A 20765-nucleotide genomic window follows, 5' to 3' on the forward strand; every position below is an offset into this window, starting at 1 on the left:
CTCCAAGGGAACAATCAAAAAGCTACCAGCTACCAATATATATATTTTTAAATTTTTTATTAATTAAAAAAATTACAAGAAGCACAAACATTCCCAACACATACACTCAGCAATTCACAATATCATCACATAGTTGCATATTCATCATCATGATAATTTCCCACACATTTGCATCAATTCAGAAAAAGACATAAAAAGACAACAGAAAAATAAAACAAAAACAGAAAAAAAAAATTTTACATACCATCCCCCTTACCCCTCACTTTCATTGATCACTAGCATTTCAAACTAAATTTATTTTAACATTTGTTCCCCCTATTATTTATTTTTATTCCATATATTCTACTCATCTGTTGACAAGGTAGATAAAAGGAGCATCAGACACAAGGTTTTCACAATCACACAGTCACATCGTGAAAGCTATATCATTATACAATCATCATCAAGAAACATGGCTACTGGAACACAGCTCTACATTTTCAGGCAGTTCTCTCTAGCCTCTCCATTACATCTTGAATAACAAGATGATATCTACTTGATGCATAAGAATAACCTCCAGGATAACCTCCCGACTATGTTTGATATCTCTCAGCCATTGACACTTTGTCTCATTTCCCTCTTCCCCCTCCAGCTACCAATATTGAATGAGGATGAAAGGACATGGCTTTTCTGGGTTTCACCACAGGTTCAAACTGGCACAGGCCGTGATCCCTCCTATATTTTTTTAAATATTATTTCTTCCTTGAATGTTTGATAGAATTCAGTAGTGAAACCATCTAGGCCTGGAGTTTTCTTTTGGGGAAGGTTTTTGCGAAATTCAATTTCTTTAGTAGATGCAAGGCTATTCATATTTTTTTCTTCTTGTGTTATTTTGCCAAACCATATTTTTCAAGAATTATATCCATTCCATTTAATTTGTTATATTCATTGATATAAAATTGTCCATAGTATCTCATTATCCATTTAATATTAATAGATTGAGGCAATAACCCTTTTTCATTCTTGATAGTTATGATGTGTGCTCTCTTATTTCTTGATCAGTCTAACTGGAAGTTTTCAATTTTGTTGATTTTTTCAAAGAAATGGCTTTTGCATTTTAAAATTTTCTCTATTGTCTTTCTATTTCATTGATTTCTATTCTTATATTTATTATTTCCTTCCTTATATTTACTTTGAGTTTACTTATTTTTTTCTTTGTTTTTTCTAGTTTTTTAAGCTGTAACCTCAGATCATTAAATTTAGATGTTACTTTTTTACTAATTACATTTAAAGTTACAAGTTTCCTTTTAAACATTGCCTAAGCTGCATCCTATAAATTCTTAAAATATTTTTATTGACAAGTCTTCACACACACACACATTCCAGACAAAGTATACAATCAATGGCTCACAGTATCATCACATAGTTGTGTATTCATCACCATGATCATTTTTCATAACATTTGCATCACTCCAGAAAAAGAAATTAAAAAAGAAAAAAATCTCATACATACCACACCCCTTACCCTGTCCTCTCACTGATCACTAGTATTTCCATCCACCCAATTAATTTTACTCCTTATCCCCCCATTATTATTTATTTTTTATCCATATTTTTTTTACTCATCTGACCATACCCTGGGTAAAGCATTCCATAAATGTTGATGCTGTATTTTCACTGTTACTCAATTCATAAGATTTTCTAATTTTCCTTGTGATTTTGTCTTTAATTCATTAATTATTTAGAAGTATACCATTTAATTTTCAGGTATTTGGTGTTTTTCCTTCTAATATAATTCTGTTATGGTCAGAGAATACTCTTTTTCTTTTGATCCTTTAAAATTCATTGAAATTTGTTTTAAGGCCCAATATATGTTCTAAATTGGTGAATACACCATGTACACTTGAAAATAATATCTGTTTTGCAGTTGTTGCAGTGTTCTATAAATGTCAATTAGATTAAGTTGGTTGATTTTATTGTTCAGGTCTTCTGATTTACTGATTTTTTTGTTTAATTCTCTCAATTGCTTAGAGTGAAGTGTTAAAGTATCTTACTATAATTGTGGAATTGTCTTTTTCTCCTTTTTTTCTTTTTTAATGCAGTTTTATTGAGACATATTCACACACTATACAATCCACCCAAACTACACAATCAAAGGATCACAGTATCATCATACAATTGTGCATTCATCACCACAATCAATTTTAGAACATTTCCATTCTCAAAAAAAAAAAAGAAAAAAGAAAACCCCAAACACCCCATACCCCCATCACTGCCACCCCCACCCCACACCATCATTGATCATTAGCATTGATGTGGTATATTTGTTACTGTTGATTAAAGAATATTAAAATATTACTATTAATTATAGCCCATAGTTTACAATAGGTGCATTTGTCCCCATCTACCATTCTATTATTAACTCCTCGTAATATTATCGTACATTTCTCCTAGTTCACAGAATCAAGTTTTGCCAGAGTTTGCCTCATGTATTTTGGAGCACCCTGGTAAGGTACATAAACATTTACGATTATTTCTTCTTGGTGGATTGCCCCTTTTATTAATATATAATTTCCTTTTTTTTTTTTTTTTTTAACACTTTTGCATTTAACATCTATTTTGTCTGATATTAGCGTAGCTACCCCAGCTCTTCTTTTGGTTACTGTTTGGGTGGAATATTTTTTCCAGCCTTTCACTTTCAACCTATTTGCATCCTTTGGTCTAAGGTGAGTCTCTTTAGACAGTATATACCTCTATATATATCATAATAAAATATCATATATTTTTTTAATCCATTCTGCCAGTGTGTCTTTTAATTAGGGATTCTCAGTGTGAGTACTGTTTAAGGCCGACTTATTTCAATCCTTTTATCCTTTGGTTTTTATATGTCCTATCTTATTTAGTCTCTCTTTTTATTCTTACTGATAATCTTCATTTCTACACTCTTCTCCATGCCTCTCCTGTGTTTTCTTTTTAGCCTGAAGAACTCCCTTTAATGTTTCTTATAGGGTTGGTCTCTTGCTAACAAACTCAATTTCTGTTAAACTGTGAATATTTAAGACTCTCTCTTATTATTAAAATTTACTTTAATTTAATTTTTGCATGGGCAGGCACCGGGAATCGAACCCAGGTCCCCAGCATGGCAGGTGAGAACTCTGCCTGCTGAGCCACAGTGGCCTGCCCTCTCCCTCATTTTTGAAGGAGTTTTGCCAGATAAAGGATTCTTGGCTGGCAGTTATTCTCTTTCAGTATCTAAAATATATCTTACCACTGCCTTTTTGCCTCCATGGTTTCTGATGAGAAATTGCCACTTAGTCTTATTGAGTGTCCCATGTATGTGATGAACCACTTTTCTCTTGCTGCTTTCAGAATTCTCTCTTCATCTTTGACATTTATTGGTCTGATTAGTACGTGTCTTGGAGTAGGTCTATTAGGACTTATTCTGTTTGCTGTAAGTTGCGCTTCTTGCACATATATTCATATCTTTCATAAGAGTTGGGGAATTTTTGGCCATTATTTCCTCAAATATTCTTTATGCCCCTTTTTCCTTCTCTTCTCCATCTGGGATACCCATGATGCATGTGTTTGTGCACTTCCTGCTGTTATTCATTTCTCTCGAATTCAATTTTTTCTCCCTTCTTTTATCTCTCTGTTCTTCTGTGTGTAAGATTTTGGGAGTCCTGTCTTCTAATTCACTGATCCTTTCTTCTGCCTGTTCAAATCTACTGTTGTATGCCTCTTAGAATTTTTTAATCTCATCAATTGTGCCTTTCATTCCCATAGTTATTTTTCTTTGCCTGCTTCCAAATTCTTCTTTATGCTCATCCAGTGTCTTCTTAATATGCTTTATCTCTTTAGTTGTATTCTCCCTCATGTACTTGAATTTACTTAGGAGATTTGCTTGAACATCTTTATTAGTTGTTCCAAATTCTGGGTCTTCTCCAACTTTTTTTTCCTCCAACTTTTTAATTTGTTCCTATGACTTGGCCATATCTTCCTGTTTCTTAGAGCAGCTTGTACTTTTTTGCTGATGCCTAGGCATCTGATTATTTTGACATGTTTACTCTGATGGTCCATTTTGCTCTCTTGTCTAGGGTTTATTATTGATTGACTTTGTATTAAAGCTCTTCTTTGATACTTGGTTGAACTTATTTGGATCTTTACAATTAAATGCCCGTGTTTGATCAAGACAGAACCAGATGTCTCTCTCAAAGCCAACTCAGCAGGTAAACTCGCCTCCATCCCCCCTACGTGGGACATGACTCCCAGGAATGAAACTGAACCTGGCATCACGGGATTGAGAAAGTCTTCTTTACCAAAAGGAGGATGGGAAATGAAACAAAATAAAGTTTCAGTGACTGAGAGATTTCAGGTAGAGTTAGGTCATTCTTGGGGCTAGTCCTATATAGATATTCCTTTTTAGTTTTTAGTGTATTAGAATAGCTAGAAGGAAATACCTGAAATGAACTGTTGAACTGTATTCCAGTAGCCTTGATTCTTGGAGATGACTGTAGAGCTAGACAGTTTTTACAGTGTGACTGTGTGATAGAAAACTTTCTGACTGACAATTCCTTTATCCAGTGTATGAACAGAAGAGTAAAAGAAAATAATAAGGACAGGGTGGTACAACAGTGGTTCAGTGGCAGAATGTTCGCCTGCCATGCTGGAGACCCAGGTTCAATTCTGGGTGCCTGCCCATGCAATAAAAAAAGGAAAAGTATAAGAAAATAATGGCAGGGGGATAAGGAATATGGGATGTTTGGGGGGCTCTTTTTCATTTTTATATGTATTTTTGGAGTAATAAAAATGTTTAAAAATTGATTGTGGTGATAAATGCACAACTATATGATGATACTGTGAACCACTGATTGTACATGATTATATGGTATGTGAATACATCTCAATAAAATTGTATTAAAAAGATAATGATGATTGAATGCAATAAATGATACTAGATAGGATCTGAGAATGGAGGATTTGAAAGGCTCAAATGGATTTGGACAGACAGAAAACTGAAATCTAAAATATAAGTTTTATATCAATGTTAAATTCCTTGAACTTGGTAACTGCACTTAAGGAGACTATCTATATAAGTAAATATTCTTGTTTGTAGGAAAAGTACATGGAAGTATTGTGTTCAAGGATTATCCTGTGTACAACCTCCTCTTAGATGTTCAGAAGATAGATAAATAGATTGAGATGGAATGATAGAGCAAACATGTTAAAAAATGGTGTATCTAGGTATCTGGGATGAGTGGGAGTATGTTGGAATTCTCTGTAAGGGCTTTGCATTATTTTTACAACTGTTCTGCAAGTTTGAAATTATTTGAAAATGAAAAGTAAAACAAAACAAAACAACAGAAACAGAGCCAGAGACTACAAAGTGGTTGCAAGACCAGTTTCAAGCGTCCCTGGGAAGAGGGTCAGAACAGATGTCCAAAAGCCTTTTTTGTTTCCTTTCATTTCCCCTACGGTGAACTTTCCTGACCTGCCCAGCAGATGGCCCTCTTCAGCAAACCTTTTCCCTCAGCCCTACGTGGGGGATTGTATTTGTTCAACCGCCACTGGGCAGTGTTGAAACAATAGCCAGGCTAGAACAGCAATTCAGAGCTGGAATCCAGCAGTCTAAACTCTGAACAGAATCTACACTTAGCACCTGAACTGTCACACCCTGTACCTGAGGCAAGCCCCAAGGGTGGGGGAATAGATGTGGGCCACAGCTGTGGAAGTTTCAGTTTTTCCTGTAGCTTCTCAGTCTCGCCCTTGCACTTTTTTTTTTTTTAATTTTTCAATTTTATTTTTTAAATACCAAAAAAACACCTAACAAACGCAAACATTCCTATTTTGTATATTCCTTTCTACATATATAATCAGTACTTCACAATATCATCACATAGTTGCATATTCATCATCATGATCATTTCTTGGAACATTTGCATCTATTCAGAAAAAGAAATAAAATGAAAACAGAAAAAAAATTTATACATACCATACCCCTTACACCTCCCTTGCATTGATCACTAGCATTTCAAACTAAATTTATTTTTTTTAGATTTTTTTTATTAATTAAAAAAAATTAACTAACACAACATTTAGAAATCATTCCATTCTACATATGCAATCAGTAATTCTTAATATCATCACATAGATGTATGATCATCATTTCTTAGTACATATGCATCAATTTAGAAAAAGAAATAGCAAGACAACAGAAAAAGAAATAAAATGATAATATAGAGAAAAATAAAAATAAAAATAAAAAATACAAAAATATATAAGAAAAAAAAACTATAGCTCAGATGCAGCTTCATTCAGTTTTTAACATAATTACATTACAACAATTAGGTAGTATTGTGCTGTCCTTTTTTTTAGAAATCATACCATTCTACATATGCAATCAGTAATTCTTAACATCATCACATAGATGCATGATCATCGTTTCTTAGTACATTTGCATCGGTTTAGAAGAACTAGCAATATAACCGAAAAAGATATAGAATGTTAATAGAGAGAAAAAAAATAAAAGTAATAATAGTAAGAACAAAACAAAACAAAACAAAACAAAACAAAACAAAAACCTATAGCTCGGATGCAGCTTCATTCAGTGTTTTAACATGATTACTTTACAATTAGGTATTATTGTGCTGTCCATTTTTGAGTTTTTCTATCTAGTCCTATTGCACAGTCTGTATCCCATCAGCTCCAATTACCCATTATCTTACCCTGTTTCTAACTCCTGCTGAACTCTGTTACCAATGACATATTCCAAGTTTATTCTCGAGTGTCGATTCACATCATTGGGACCATACAGTATTTGTCTTTTAGTTTTTGGCTAGACTCACTCAGCATAATGTTCTCTAGGTTCATCCATGTTATTACATGCTTCATAAGTTTATCCTGCCTTAAAGCTGCATAATATTCCATCGTATGTATATACCACAGTTTGTTTAGCCACTCGTCTGTTGATGGACATTTTGGATGTTTCCATCTCTTTGCAATTGTAAATAACGCTGCTATAAACATTGGTGTGCAAATGTCCGTTTGAGTTTTTGCCCTTAATTCCTTTGAGTAGATTCCCAGCAATGGTATTGCTGGGTCGTATGGCAATTCTATAGTCAGCTTTTTGAGGAACCGCCAAACTGCCTTCCACAGTGGTTGCACCATTTGACATTCCCACCAACAGTGGATAAGTGTGCCTCTTTCACCGCATCCTCTCCAGCACTTGTCATTTTCTGTTTTGTTGATAATGGCCATTCTGGTGGGTGTCTAAATTTATTTTTAACATTTGTTCCCCCTATTATTTATTTTTATTCCATATGTTCTACTCGTCTGTTGACAAGGTAGATAAAAGGAACATCAGACACAAGGTTTTCACAATCACACAGTCACATTGCGAAAGCTATATCATTATATAATCATCATCAAGGAACATGGCTACTGGAACACAGTTCTACATTTTCAGGCAGTTCCCTCCAGCCTCTCCATTACATCTTGGATAACAAGGTGATGTCTATTTAACATGTAAGAATAACCTCCAGGATAACCTCTCGACTCTGTTTGGAATCTCTCAGCCATTGACACTTTGTCTCATTTCACTCTTCCCCCTTTTGGTCCAGAAGGTTTTCTCAATCCCTTGATGCTGAGTTTCAGCTCATTCCAGGATTTCTGTCCCACTTTGCCAGGAAGGTCCACACCCCTGGGAGTCATGTCCCACGTAGACAGTGTAAGGGTGGTAAGTTTGCTTATTGTGTTCGCTGGAGAGAAAGGCCACATCTGAGCCACAAAAGAGGTTCTCTTGGGGTTGGCTTTTAGGCCTAATTTTAAGTATCACCCTCACACTCTTTTCTGGATGCTGTACAGTGCTCCTCTGGTCTCTGGATCCCCAGAACCACTGGACAGTTTCTGCCTGTCCACTGGCGGTTTTTGTAGGAAATGGATGTTCTTTAACTCCCTAATCCACTATCTTTCCCATAAACACCTTTTAAGGTTTGTCCAATTTTTTTTAGTTGCCTTCAGTTGAAAGGTTAGTCTGAATTACCAAGCCTGCCATTACCGGAAGTAGAAGTCTCCTTTTCATTTTCTTAAAAATTTCCTACCCATTCTCCCTACATATTTTTTCCTTATCAGATATTGGACATCCTGGGTTCAAATTTTCTGTTTTTTCTTTCATACTTTCAATTTCTTTGTTTCTTCTCCCTCTACATGTTGGCCTTAGTTTTAACTGCATACCGTTTTATTTCATTTTTAAAATTTTTGCTATCAAATTTGTAACTTCTAAGAGCTCATTTTTATTCTACAATGGTTCCCTTTTTTGCTGAACTTCCTTTTTATATATATATATATATATATGTGGGTAGAATATCGTCTCACAGCTCTCTGAATATACTAGATGAAAAGGCTGTTTCTGAAATTTTCTCACAGCATATCTGTTTCCTCTAAGTTCCTTTCTTCTATTTGTTCATTGACTTTTATTCCATATTTAAGAATGGAGCATTAAAAAGCTGGTTGGAAGCTCTGTTACATGAACAAGACTTGTCAACTGGTTGGTTACCTTAACGTTCATCAATCAGTTGTGCACCACCCATTTTCTTTGGGAAAAAACCCCAAATGCTAATACGTGAAGGTCTTCTCTGGGGCCCTCTAGCTCTCCAAATGATAATCTTTTGATCTTTTTCCTAAGGTTTGTTACGTGGCTGCCAGTGTTCTGTAGTTAGGATAGAAAAGAAAGACTGGGCCTCTGTTAGACCTTCATTTTTTTTGCTCCTCATCTTGCCCAGTGGTCAATCAGGTATTTCTAAATTCCACACCTCTTCCTTTCAATTTCTATAAAGAAGAAACCTCCAATTTATAGCTGCCAACATTGAAGAGAAGGCAGGGGTTTGTGGACATGTTAACTGTTCTGTGTATGACCTACTAATCAACTTGTTTGCTTTCAGTCCTCTGCCTCATCTCCAATTCCTCTCAACCAAAACCTCCTGAGTCCCAAGCCTCTTTCCCTCAAGAAATCATAGTAATTACCTCCATACCCTTCGAATGCTTTATACTTAAATTATAATCAGAGATACCTATCCTTTAAATTTCTTCACAGCTTTTCTTGTATTAGTTCAATAGACCAGTATGTCCAGGTTTAGCCATAATGACGATGATTTTGAACAAATACACACAAACTTATATAATAAGAACTTTTCCTTCCAAACTAGTTATCTTAAAAGGTGATATGCTTATTCCAATGATCAGCCATTGCTAAAATTATGATGTAGAAAGAACAAGTGATTACCTTTGGGGAGGAAGTAAGAGCAACAGTATGGGGAGTTAGTGGTAAAAGGGAACTCCGATCTTACTAGTTGTTCTTACAAGGAGATTGTTTGTGCATATTATTTGTGAAATTAAAAATTTAAAGAACATGTGCTATGTAGTCAAACAACCTACAGTACAATCCTAGCTATATTAATGGGTGACAATAAACAAGTTACTTAAATCGTCTCCAAACTTAAGCTTCCTGCTCATTAAAATGACAATACCACTTTCATCAAACACTTGTTGAATGGCATAAAAATAGGCACACAGTAAATATTAAGTCCCATCCTTTTCTCTTTTGAAATTACCTTTCAAAGCCTATGAAACATCTTTTTGTTTTAAATATCTTCAGTGATAAGAAATCATATTTGATTGGATCATATAATCAACTAAAAGTGACTGTGCAAACTAAGTTTAGTTTATGAGTGATCAAGATAGTTATTAGTATAAAAAGCATTTTGTAGAAAAAACACCAGAAGTCTGAGCAACATCTTGGCCATATCACTATTGATATTACTATTGATTGATTCTGCCTGTAATGGAATCATGTGACATGCACATAACTTGAGGATATTAAACTTGACCATTGCAGACTTAAATGACTTGTCTTTGGATCATATAAGTAACACATTTCATTATATTTCACTATTCTTTTAAAAAAATAAGATTTGCCCAATTTCTCTAGAAAGAGTAAATAACCATGCCTAAAATAATAACTTTTTCAGGGCTCCTATAAACCATAAGAAAAACAATCCCACTGATATAGTCATACTTTACATTATCCTTATAATGTGCTCAGGATAATTTCTTTAATGTCTACCCTAATTTCTTCCTGCAACAATTTAAGTTCATTCCCTCTTGTCCTATAGACTATTGATAACAACTACGTCTGTTAACTACAAGGTCTTTGGCATATGAGGACAGTTATTACATCACCCTTCAGCCTTGCCTTCTCCAAGTTAAATAACCCCAATTCCTTTGCTTTTTCTTAATATGGGCCACCATTTTGAAAGCTCAAAATCTTATATGCAATATAAGGAAAATAACTACAACCTACTTTATAAGGATAATTAAGAAAAAGTATAGAGTTAAAATTACAGTTAGGTAAAACAGCAATGTGATAGGTATAATACAATTATGAATAATAAATTAAGACCCAGGTAAACTGTCATCCATACATTAACTCTATACCTTGGTTCTACTTCTAATGTTCTAGAGTATCATAATCCTTACCAGGGGACTTTCCTTGTGAGTTGCTTCTTCGCTCTCTATATCTGGTTGGAGTGGATAAAACTGTGTCTTTACTAGGCTGGTTTGCAGGTCCCATTTCTGAAATAAGGAATCCCATCTGTTCTGAAGGCAAGATATTTTCAGGTGGATTGGTCTGACATTTTATACTGGCATCCACCTAAAATATTAAATTCACTAATTATTTTGAGACTTTCCCCAAATATCTACTAAAAATTAAGAAATTTCATCAGAGGAATTCTATTATTATATAGGGTCATGAGCCAACAAATATACCTGTAAGGCTTTTCATCCTTATAATGATCTCTATCTTTAATTTTGTTGAGTTATCTGAATATTCAGTAGAAAGAGACACATTTCCCATACACAAATCATTGGAATATATATGGAACTAAAACACTTATGATCAAAGGAATACCTACTATAAAGCTAGTAGCTATTTTTCTTCTTTTTTTGGGTAAGATTTACAAAAGTAAGATATTTAGCCACAATTGGTTAAAAGCAGTATCTCTTTCCACTCTAACATTCCTCTTATCTCCTATCATAGGCATAATTTTGTTGGATAGTGTGGGCAGGTCCATGGGCACTTTATTCTACTAATTTTGTATTCTTTGTCTTATCTTAAACAGACAAATTGTATCAGCTTCAGCCCCTATAAAATCTAGATTTGCCCTGAATTATTTCTTGACAATTCTAAGTTTTCTGCAGAAAGCCAAATTCCTATGTCAAGGTGACCAATTTTTTCTTTATGAATTTATTTAAAAATAAAACTATAAATGAAATGAACTTAACATTAAAAACATAGATTTCATGAGGTGTGATGTTCAAAAGCATTTATTAAAGAAAAGGCAACTGTGTGCATGAATGCGATTTTGAAGTATGAAACCTAATATTTCCGGATGTGACCACGAAGGAACCAAGCCAGATTTTGGGTTATTTACACAGGCATATTTGAAAGATAAAGGGCTTATCTTTGGTCTACTGAATTTACAGTATTGTTTTAACACACAATAAACTGAATCCCAACACCCCAGCTCAAAAAGCACAGTGAGTTGATAGAACCCTTGAGAAATTTTAATCTGAAGTGAGAGCTAAAAAAGGCTGCCAGAAGTCATCTTGGGGATCTCTGACAGAGAAGAAATTTTCATTCCCATTAAACATCAACAACCAAAGAGTCCAAAATGGAAACAAAAAAATCAGGCTAAGATCTTTTTCTAAAGATCAAGAAAAATGCTTAGGTAGGAAAAAAATACTCATTAAATGAATTCACAAAAAGTGATTTTAATTTGGGCATACTTTTGATGAATTACTTTTACTAATTATTTAGATTTAAAATTGACTTATTTTCTGATTATAAACTGGCAACAAGAAAGGAATTAGCCTCTGCCTTCAAAATAGGTCCCTTAAACCACATTCAAAGTTCCATTTTAAGAATGTAGCTATTAGTAAGGACATTTTAAACAGTATGCTCACATGTCAAACTAGAATCTAGAATTCAATGATATTGTAAGAAAGTATGAAACCATACCCTTACCTCCATGCACCAAATGGCTAGGAATCTCCTGATAGTGTCTGTCAAATAAATCACCTCATCTGAGTAGTGAAATTATATCACAAGCACATAGTCCATCCAAATTAAGATAGGAAGCAGAACTCAAAGGATGCTTTTAGAATGAAAATAAGTTCTATATGACAATGAGTAATCAGACCGTCTTTCTAGAGGTTGACTTCAGACTATAACATAGTGAGAGGATACATGTGGTTAAGGTAACTGTTTTCTGAATTTTTTGTGCAAAATCACAGGGACACGATCCTTCTGGAATGCAAAATGAACTGCTATTAAACCAAAAAAATAAAATCTGGATGAACTCTTTGCAAGAACATTCTTTAGTAAGAAACACTAGCTGCTTTGGGCTTTATCAGGACTTTCTTTTTCCCCTTACCTGGTGCGTGCTGAACGGTAGACCTTCCTGCACAAATACTACTGAAGATGGAGATGGATTATGATTTAGCTGTTCCTTTAATTTGACATGAGCTTGTTGGATGGCTGCAGATTCCTGCATTGTGGTATTTTCAACAGGCTGAGCCGTATGTATGGTATAGATGTACTCAGGTGACTGTGGTAGAGAGCAGGTAATTGCTTGTTCTGTTCCGACCACAAAAGACGTAATATCTGAGCCTACAGGTGTAAGTGGCTCCAGCTGGCTAGCCTGACTTGTGGAAGATGAATTGCTGTTGTTTGAATTAGCTAAGATATGTTGGCCTCTGTTAGACTGAGATGTTGGGCACTGATTCTCAACAGGCTCCACCTTTACCATCTCCAATTTAGGGGAGGAATGCAACTCATCTACTATCTGAAAGACAGCCTCTAGGTTTACTTCTGTCTTTTTATTTTCATCAGTAGCAGAGCAAGGCCAATTAGAAGGCAGAAATTCAACTGGATAGGAGGACTGCATTGGAGGATTCTGGGAAAAGAGAAAATAGGACTGTTTGGATAGAAAATCAAATATGAGATTAAGGAGGAAATTAATAATATTTAGGCTGATGAATGCAACACATAAATAGATTAAGGTTAAACTGAAGTTACCTAAGAAAATGTAACTGCCAATCTATTTTTCAGCAGGAGTAGTTTCAATTCTATTGTTAGCATTCACTTAGCATCTATTATAGGCTAACCATTATGCTAAGTTTAATACTGGAAAAGACCAATAATTCTCAGGGTTCAAGTATATAAAATCACAAAACTATGGTACCTGAATACCTATGGGTGAATAAGACTGTCTATACACAAAATTCTTCCATAGAGGCTGAGAGGCAAAAGGCATCACTTGGATCTATCATATACTGTTTTAGGAATGCAGGCATTAGTAAGGAAATTTCAAATACAGATGCTTACAAGTTCACCAATACTTCTATAGATTCAGGGGGAGGTACTGATATTCTGTTCCAAATGATTTGGGAAAAAAAATGGATGGAATATCGATGTCCTTTAGTTCCCAAGTCTGTTTATTTTTAATAATAAAACAATAGATAAAAAATAGCTGTTACTTTTAGATTTATATCTTTAAGATATATTCTCTAATATACACATAGTGCTTTGCACAGAGCAGGCATTCAATAAATGTTTGTGGATGAATAATCTCAAGCTGTGAACATAAAATACAGAAGATAAATGATTAAATAAAACATGTAATAAGTTGATGTTGCCAGATGCAGAGCTTTGCAGAGTAGGCACTCAATAAATGTTGATAATCTCAGATTACCAGCACAAAGTACAGAAAGTTATGATTAAATAAAACATGTACTGAGTCAATGTTACCAATACTACAAAGAGTGTGTCAATGATTTCAAGAATATTAATGCCACATAACATAAATTCAAATGGTGTAAAAACATCAAGCTATCTTAGTTGACAGTTACCATTTATTAAGTCCTTACTGAGTGCCAAGCACGCGTAGTGTTTATAGACGTTATTTCATTTAATCTTCACAAGAGACCTATGAAATCGATAATTTCATTTCCAAGTGATGGAAATGAGTTTCAGAGAAATTTCATAATTTATTCAAAGTCACAATGAAAGTAACTGACATAGCCAGGTTTTAAATCCAGGTTTGCTTAAGTGAAGAGTTCCTGCTTTTAACCCTTACAATAAATATACTGACTACTCATGTACACTCCTACCAAAACCTACAGTTCAACTAAACTAATTGCCTGTATTTCCAGGATGGCACCTGAAATATCTTCCTTTTTTTTCCATTTTTCAATTTTATGTTTTCTTATATGTATTTTCCTATAATGAACATGTATTGCTTTTTTAGCAAAAGTTCTTTAAACATGTTTTAAATGATTTAAAACAAACAAAATCAAGGTATAAATATTGTCAGAATATCTCCAGTATGATGTAGGAGAGTGAGTTATTGGCTAGACTCACAAACAAGAGCATCTAGTTTGTGGGACAGGTATGTCCCTGCAGTGAAATGAATAGACTGGGCTACTATGTTTGATGATATTTGTATTAAAAATGTTCAACTAAGTCCTCGTGAACTGATTCAATGCTCTTTAAACAATAATCCAATCATAATTTGATTTCCCATGTAGATTTTCTCAAAAGAAAGAAATGTTCTTTTGAGCATTCTAATGCCTACTAATAAGATAATTCTTTTACAAACCCAAGCTATTTTAGCTAGATGATATCCAAAAAAAAACACCACATAATTTCAACCTTTAAGCAATTAGAGCATGAAAATACAAAGAATGGAACTAATTTTATCCTAGAAATAGCAGTATAAAACCTTTAAATCAAATTAATTACTTCCCAATAAATAATAAGATGTACAGTGTTCACAACATGGGGGCTAAGGCTGAAGGGGACTGTCATTTACATTTCTCATTTTGATATCATTTTCCCCTTTCTCCAAAAAAAACAAAGAAAAAAGTTCAATTATCTGTACCATCTTGGAAGTATCTTTCATTAGAGTTTATCTGGTATTCATTTTACCACAGAAAAGCTTAAAACAGCACTGTTCAAAATAATTTTCAGCTGTGATAGAAATGTTCTATATCTATGCTGTATGATTTGGTAGCCACTAGCCATGTGAGACTACTAAACACTTGAAATGTGGCTAGTGTGACTAGGAGTGAATTTTTATTTCATTTAAATTTAAATTTAAATAGCTAAATGTGGGCGGGCAACAGTGGCTCAGCAGCAGAATTCTTGCCTGCTGTGCTGGAGACCCGTTCGATTCCTGGAGTCTGCCCATGCAAAAAAAAAATAAAACATAAAAAAAATAAAAAGCCACTAGTGTCTAGTGGTTACTGTATTGGACAGTGCTGGCTTAGAAGAACCCTCAGTAATCATCTTTATTAATGCTCTTTTTTTAGAGATGAGGAAACTGAGCCCAGAATTTATAGCTTACCTCTGATAACTCATTAACATAAAATTTCCACTTTGAAATTCTGCAAGCTCAGTAACACTGCACACGAAGCACAGGGTATGTCCATTGCTTCAAGAATCTTACCTGGAAGTAGTTGCAGTGTGCATAGGAAGAGGCAGTGGGAGTGACACAACTACTTAGAGCGTCCATGTGGGTAGAAGGAGAGCAGCACTGTAGCACAGCTGGAACAAATTCAAACATAGAAAAGCCATCAACCAAAATAAATCTCTATAGCGTTCAAGGTGCTCCCCTCTTTCAACCTGGAAAGAAAAATTCCAAAAGCTTGCTTTTGTGGCTCTAGCAAAATTGTATTTAGTCCAATTAGGTACTACTTATTGACAACAACATGGAAATAAAGTTTAAAAGTCATTTAAAAGGGTACTGTTTACTTTTCTATGGGATTTCCTTAGCACTTAAGCATTTTGTTGCCTTTCTGATACTTATTTTTATTGAAAGTGTTTATTCTATCATAAAATATTTAAAATTCCAAAATAATTTTCCAAGCTTAACAGTAACAACCATTTGGAAGAGGTTGTGTTTTTAAGGGTAAGAAAATTATAAAATACTCCCCAAATGTTCCCACCCATTAATTTTAGAAAATATTGCATCCCAGGGAAATATCTGCAAAAAAATGTGTCAATCATTTAGTGGTTAAGAATGTGGATTTTAGACCCAAATTGCCTGGCTTTGGAATCCAGCTCCACCATTTAAAAGCTATGTAAACTTGAGTAAATTTAATCTCTTTGTGTCTCAGTTTCTGCATCTTATTAAGATAAGGATAATAATGGTACCTACCTAATATTGTTGTTGTGAGGAATGGATGAGTTAAGATGTATAAAGCACTTAGAATAGTACCGGCATACAGTAAGCAATCAATAAATGCTATGTTTCTATATTATAACTAAAGAAATACATTTTTCAAACATTCCTTTATAATTAGGATACCATGAAAAGATTGAACTCTTTGTACTAGAATAGTTATACTTACAAGATACTTAATAAGAGGTCAAGTCTCCTCTTTTCCAGAGATAGACTCTCAAGAACAAATGAGAATAAGAATAACCTCCAGATTAAAAAGAGGGTAAAATTTATTGATCATTATCATGTTCCAGGCACGGTATGAAGTGCTTTACATACAACACCTCAATTTATCCAAACAACAATTTTATGAAGAATTAACATTGCTTTACAAAATGAAGAAATTAAAGAAGCTCAGAGATGTTAAGTAATTTGCATGTTACAAAGTTGGTAGTAAGTGACAGAGCCAACAGTCAAGTTCCAAAGCACATCATCTTTAATATACCAAAAATACTTCCCTAAGCTTTTGCTTCTTCCTAAAATGTAGTATTTTTATTTTACCAGAATTCTACTTGCTGAATTTTTTAAATTATTTATATATATTATATATTCACATACCATGTAATCATCCAAAGTGTACACTCAATGGTTCACAATATCACCATATAGTTGTGCATTTATCATCACAATCGATTTTTTTCTACAGTTGAAGAACAGATTTCAGAGTTTGATATAAGTTAAAATTCCACAATTTTAGGTTTATACTTCTAACTGCTCTAAAATACTGGAGACTAAAAGAAATATCAATATGATTTAGCAATCATATTCATTTGTTAAACCCTACCTTCTGTATGTAACGCCACCATCACCTTTGATTGTTCTCCCACTCTTTAGGGGTATTTGGGCTATGCCCATTCTAACTTTTTCATTTTGGAAGGGGCTGTCAATAATATGGGATGAGGGATAGAACTAGTTGATGTTGGGAGCGCTGGTCCCTCTGCATTTCAGGACTTATCAGGTTCAGGGACCCATATGGAAGTTGCAAGTTTCTGGAAAGTTACCCTAGTGCATGAAACATTTGTCGAACCTTATATAATGCTCTAGGTATTCTTTAGGATTGGCAGAAATGGTTTTGGTTGGTGTTTGACAGGTTATGATAGATTACTTGCTGAATATCTTTACGGGTATCTTTATTAGATAGTGCTAATTTAATGCCCACATTTTTCATATTTTAATGTGTTAATAAAAATATCAAATCATCTCATTCAATCTTTTAAAGTAAATTAGCCTAATTATTGTAAAAATTTCATTGAAATGCTTCCCTGTATTTCCATCACTCACTGTTTATTTTTAAAATGTCAGAAGTTCATAAAGATATATAGGGTAAAAAGCATTTTCTCATTATATCATACATAATGTAACCATTAAATTTTGTGCACAGAAGGAAAAAAAATTGACATAGTGGACAGAATTCTAGCTGAGATAGAAATAGAAGGTTAATGTTTTCTGAAGGACATCATTTTAAACAATTTCAGTAATTTTTAAAAAGCCATATGCCATCAAAACTAACTGCCACATAAAATTCAAATTGTTGGGCCACGGTGGCTCAGCAGGTAACAATGCTTGCCTGCCATGCCCGAGGACCCGGGTTCGTTTCTCGGTGCCTGCCCATGTAAAAAAATAAATAAATAAATAAACGTTGCATTTAAAAAAAAAAAATTCAAATTGTTACTTCCACTGTAGATAAGGCAAACAGGTTCTTATATTTTATCCTTTGGAGGTTATTCAAATACATGATTTAAATGTTTTGGATTTGAATTTGATTTCTCAGGATATGTGAAAGCTTTGTATCCTGAAGAATAATTTGAATCCTAAAAAAAACAAAATAATTAGGAAGGGTCTGCAGGGTTTGCCATAGTTCTGGAAAAAACAGGGACTTTTTACCAAAATTACACTGAGTTAAGAAAACCATACTTAGCTGTCAAACCTAGCCCCCTAGTGGCAGAAAAAGACTAAATCAATAACTGTAGGTTTTCATCTATCAGAATACCATAAAAAGTGTTTAGTTAGAAATAAATCAATAAAAGGTGTCAGCCTTATTTTTTTGATATCACTATTTATGACCCCATTGGTTTCATTTTGAACACTTTCTAAAATTTACTTTAAAATAAATTTCTCAGAGAAATGATGAAAATAGAAATACAACAGAGAATAATCTAATATATAGTTCAAAGCTGATGTATTATCTATGGAAACGCAAAATAGTGAATGCCCAGTAAGAAACGGAAAGTAGGAAGATGCCTGTATGAAAAATAGGAGGATGTGAATAGATTATAATCCACCCCCCCCAAAAAAAAATTCCTGAATAGCTATTTCCTTATCAGTGCCGTCCTACTTTGTGTAGTTCAACAGAACAAAATAAAGTAAGGTATTAGCAAGTTTACTGAATATGCAAATCTAGCTACAGAAAAGCAACTACTGCTTAGCAAATGACAAGATAATCTAGTGTGTATTACGAAAGCACTGTGAAAGTTTAAACATTTAAATAAAACTAAGTTTATTATTATAGCCTACGACACTTATCTTTTAGTGTCCTTCTGAAAGCAAAGCTCCCTTAAGGCATTAAATTGCAAATTGAAGGAAAAATTGGAAAAAATGGACAGAATTATACTTCAGATATAAATATAAGGGCTAATGACATTTTAAAAAAACAATTCTAGGAATGAAAAAAGTCAAGAATTGATAAAAATTCAAATTTAAAAATAAAAAATATCACTCTCACTATTGGTTAGGCAAGCAGGTTTATACACTTTATCCTAAGGAAGCAATTAAAATATATAATTAAAATCTTTTGGATTTGAATCTATTCCGGTAAAGTACAATGCCAACAGTAAGGAAAAGCCCAATAATATAAATGGCTCCCAAGGGGAAAACACTGTAATAGTAACTTTAATTTCAAAATTTTCTAGTTATCAAAACTTACTAATGAACTAGAACCCCAACTCCTATTTATGATGAGATAAAGAAAAGATAAATGTAACTGAGCCTTGCTTAATTTCTTCTGGTTGGTAAAGAGAACTTCCTTGTGTATCTATGCCCAAGTCCCTCAACAAAATCAAACCTTTTCAGAGAAACTGACAGTACAAGGTTATCTGAACAGAAGAATAACATCATCAAAGAGCTCTTATAACTCCAGGGTCCATGTTTGTTTCTGCACCTGATAGAGCTCAAAGTCTAAAAAGCAAACCTCTAAAATTTAAATGTACTTTAAAACAATAAGCCATGCTTTTTGCCCAAGGGTCAATTCAGAAAAATTTAAACAATAATAGGATATATATATTTTTCAATAAAAATAAATATATCATGTGTACCTTAGGGGAATGTATATATTCCTACAAATTACTGTTTTAAAATTTAACCATTAAGGTTTTTGATTTTACACCAAGTATAGAATGTTTATATGTCAAGAATGTTTATATGTTGTTAAGGTTTATGATAAAAATATTAAAAAATCATAATAATAAATAACCATTTTAATACCCAGAATCATTCGAAAGGCAGCTTTTAAAATATTTCTTTACATGTAAATGAATAGTGCTTTAAATTTTACAATCTATTCACACACATTAATTTATTTAATCCCTGACCAAAATTATTATCCCCACTTTATAGAGAGGGAAATTAAGGCTCAGTGATGTGAAATTATTCCCTAAAGTTCACAACAGGTGACTACATGCAAAACTAAGATTAGAATTAATTCATTCCATTTGATAAATAATTTACTATGGGTCTATTATAGTCAAGTACTATACACTAGGTGCTGAGAGACACAGAGATGAGTTATAGGTAGCCCTATTCCCCAGAGCCTCCAAACTGGATGTTCCACTCTAGTGGCTGGTGCATCTCTGCTTGGACTGGTGAGTCATACACCCAGAGTAGCCCCAATGCTACCAGGATCACAGAAGGGTAGATTCCTCCACCAATCTCTGTGGTCTTCTCTATCTGGAAGTAACTATGAGGAAGAGATATATCAGAAAAAGTTTTCTCAAAAGAAAAATAAAACAAACGAGATTCGTATGAGAGGCAGGCAAGCAGCAGAGGATAGTGACTGAATGAACAAACTCTTAAGACAGATTGCTTGGGTTTTGTTTCCCAGCTCTGCCTCTTACTAGTTGGGCCTTGGTTTTCTCATCTATAAAATGAGGACAGTTATATTTACCTATCTTATAAGATGGCTGTAAGAATTAAAAGAATCAACATTTGGACAGTAGGCAGAACAGTGGTTGGTCATAGAGACTGCTATATATTTGTTAAATAAAATGTGTGATGAAAGGCAGTTAAAAGTTGCTAATCACTGCTTTGAAAAAAAGACAAACTTAGAGTCAATTCAGTATTATAACATTTGTCAGAGGAAAACAATTCCTCAGTACAGTACTTATATAAATAAGAATATATGAATATTCTTATGTATGTTCAAATATATAGTAGAGAATAAGCAATTTAAAGAGG

General features: G+C 33.7%; 1 protein-coding gene across 2 annotated transcripts in view; it reads right to left on the reverse strand.

Annotated features, from left to right (window-relative positions):
- HSF5 (heat shock transcription factor 5) overlaps window positions 1-20765 on the reverse strand; it is a 45228-nt gene that overhangs the window by 15803 nt on the left and 8660 nt on the right. For both annotated transcript variants that reach the window (XM_077164919.1, XM_077164920.1), the window contains exons 3-5: window positions 15543-15640; window positions 12468-12989; window positions 10510-10684 (exon numbers count right to left, since the gene is read on the reverse strand). In XM_077164919.1, coding sequence (XP_077021034.1) covers window positions 10510-10684; window positions 12468-12989; window positions 15543-15640 — 795 coding nt within the window. The remainder of the gene's footprint in view (window positions 1-10509; window positions 10685-12467; window positions 12990-15542; window positions 15641-20765) is intronic.

Source organism: Tamandua tetradactyla, chromosome 6, assembly GCF_023851605.1.
Source record: "Tamandua tetradactyla isolate mTamTet1 chromosome 6, mTamTet1.pri, whole genome shotgun sequence".
Taxonomy (NCBI): domain Eukaryota; kingdom Metazoa; phylum Chordata; class Mammalia; order Pilosa; family Myrmecophagidae; genus Tamandua; species Tamandua tetradactyla.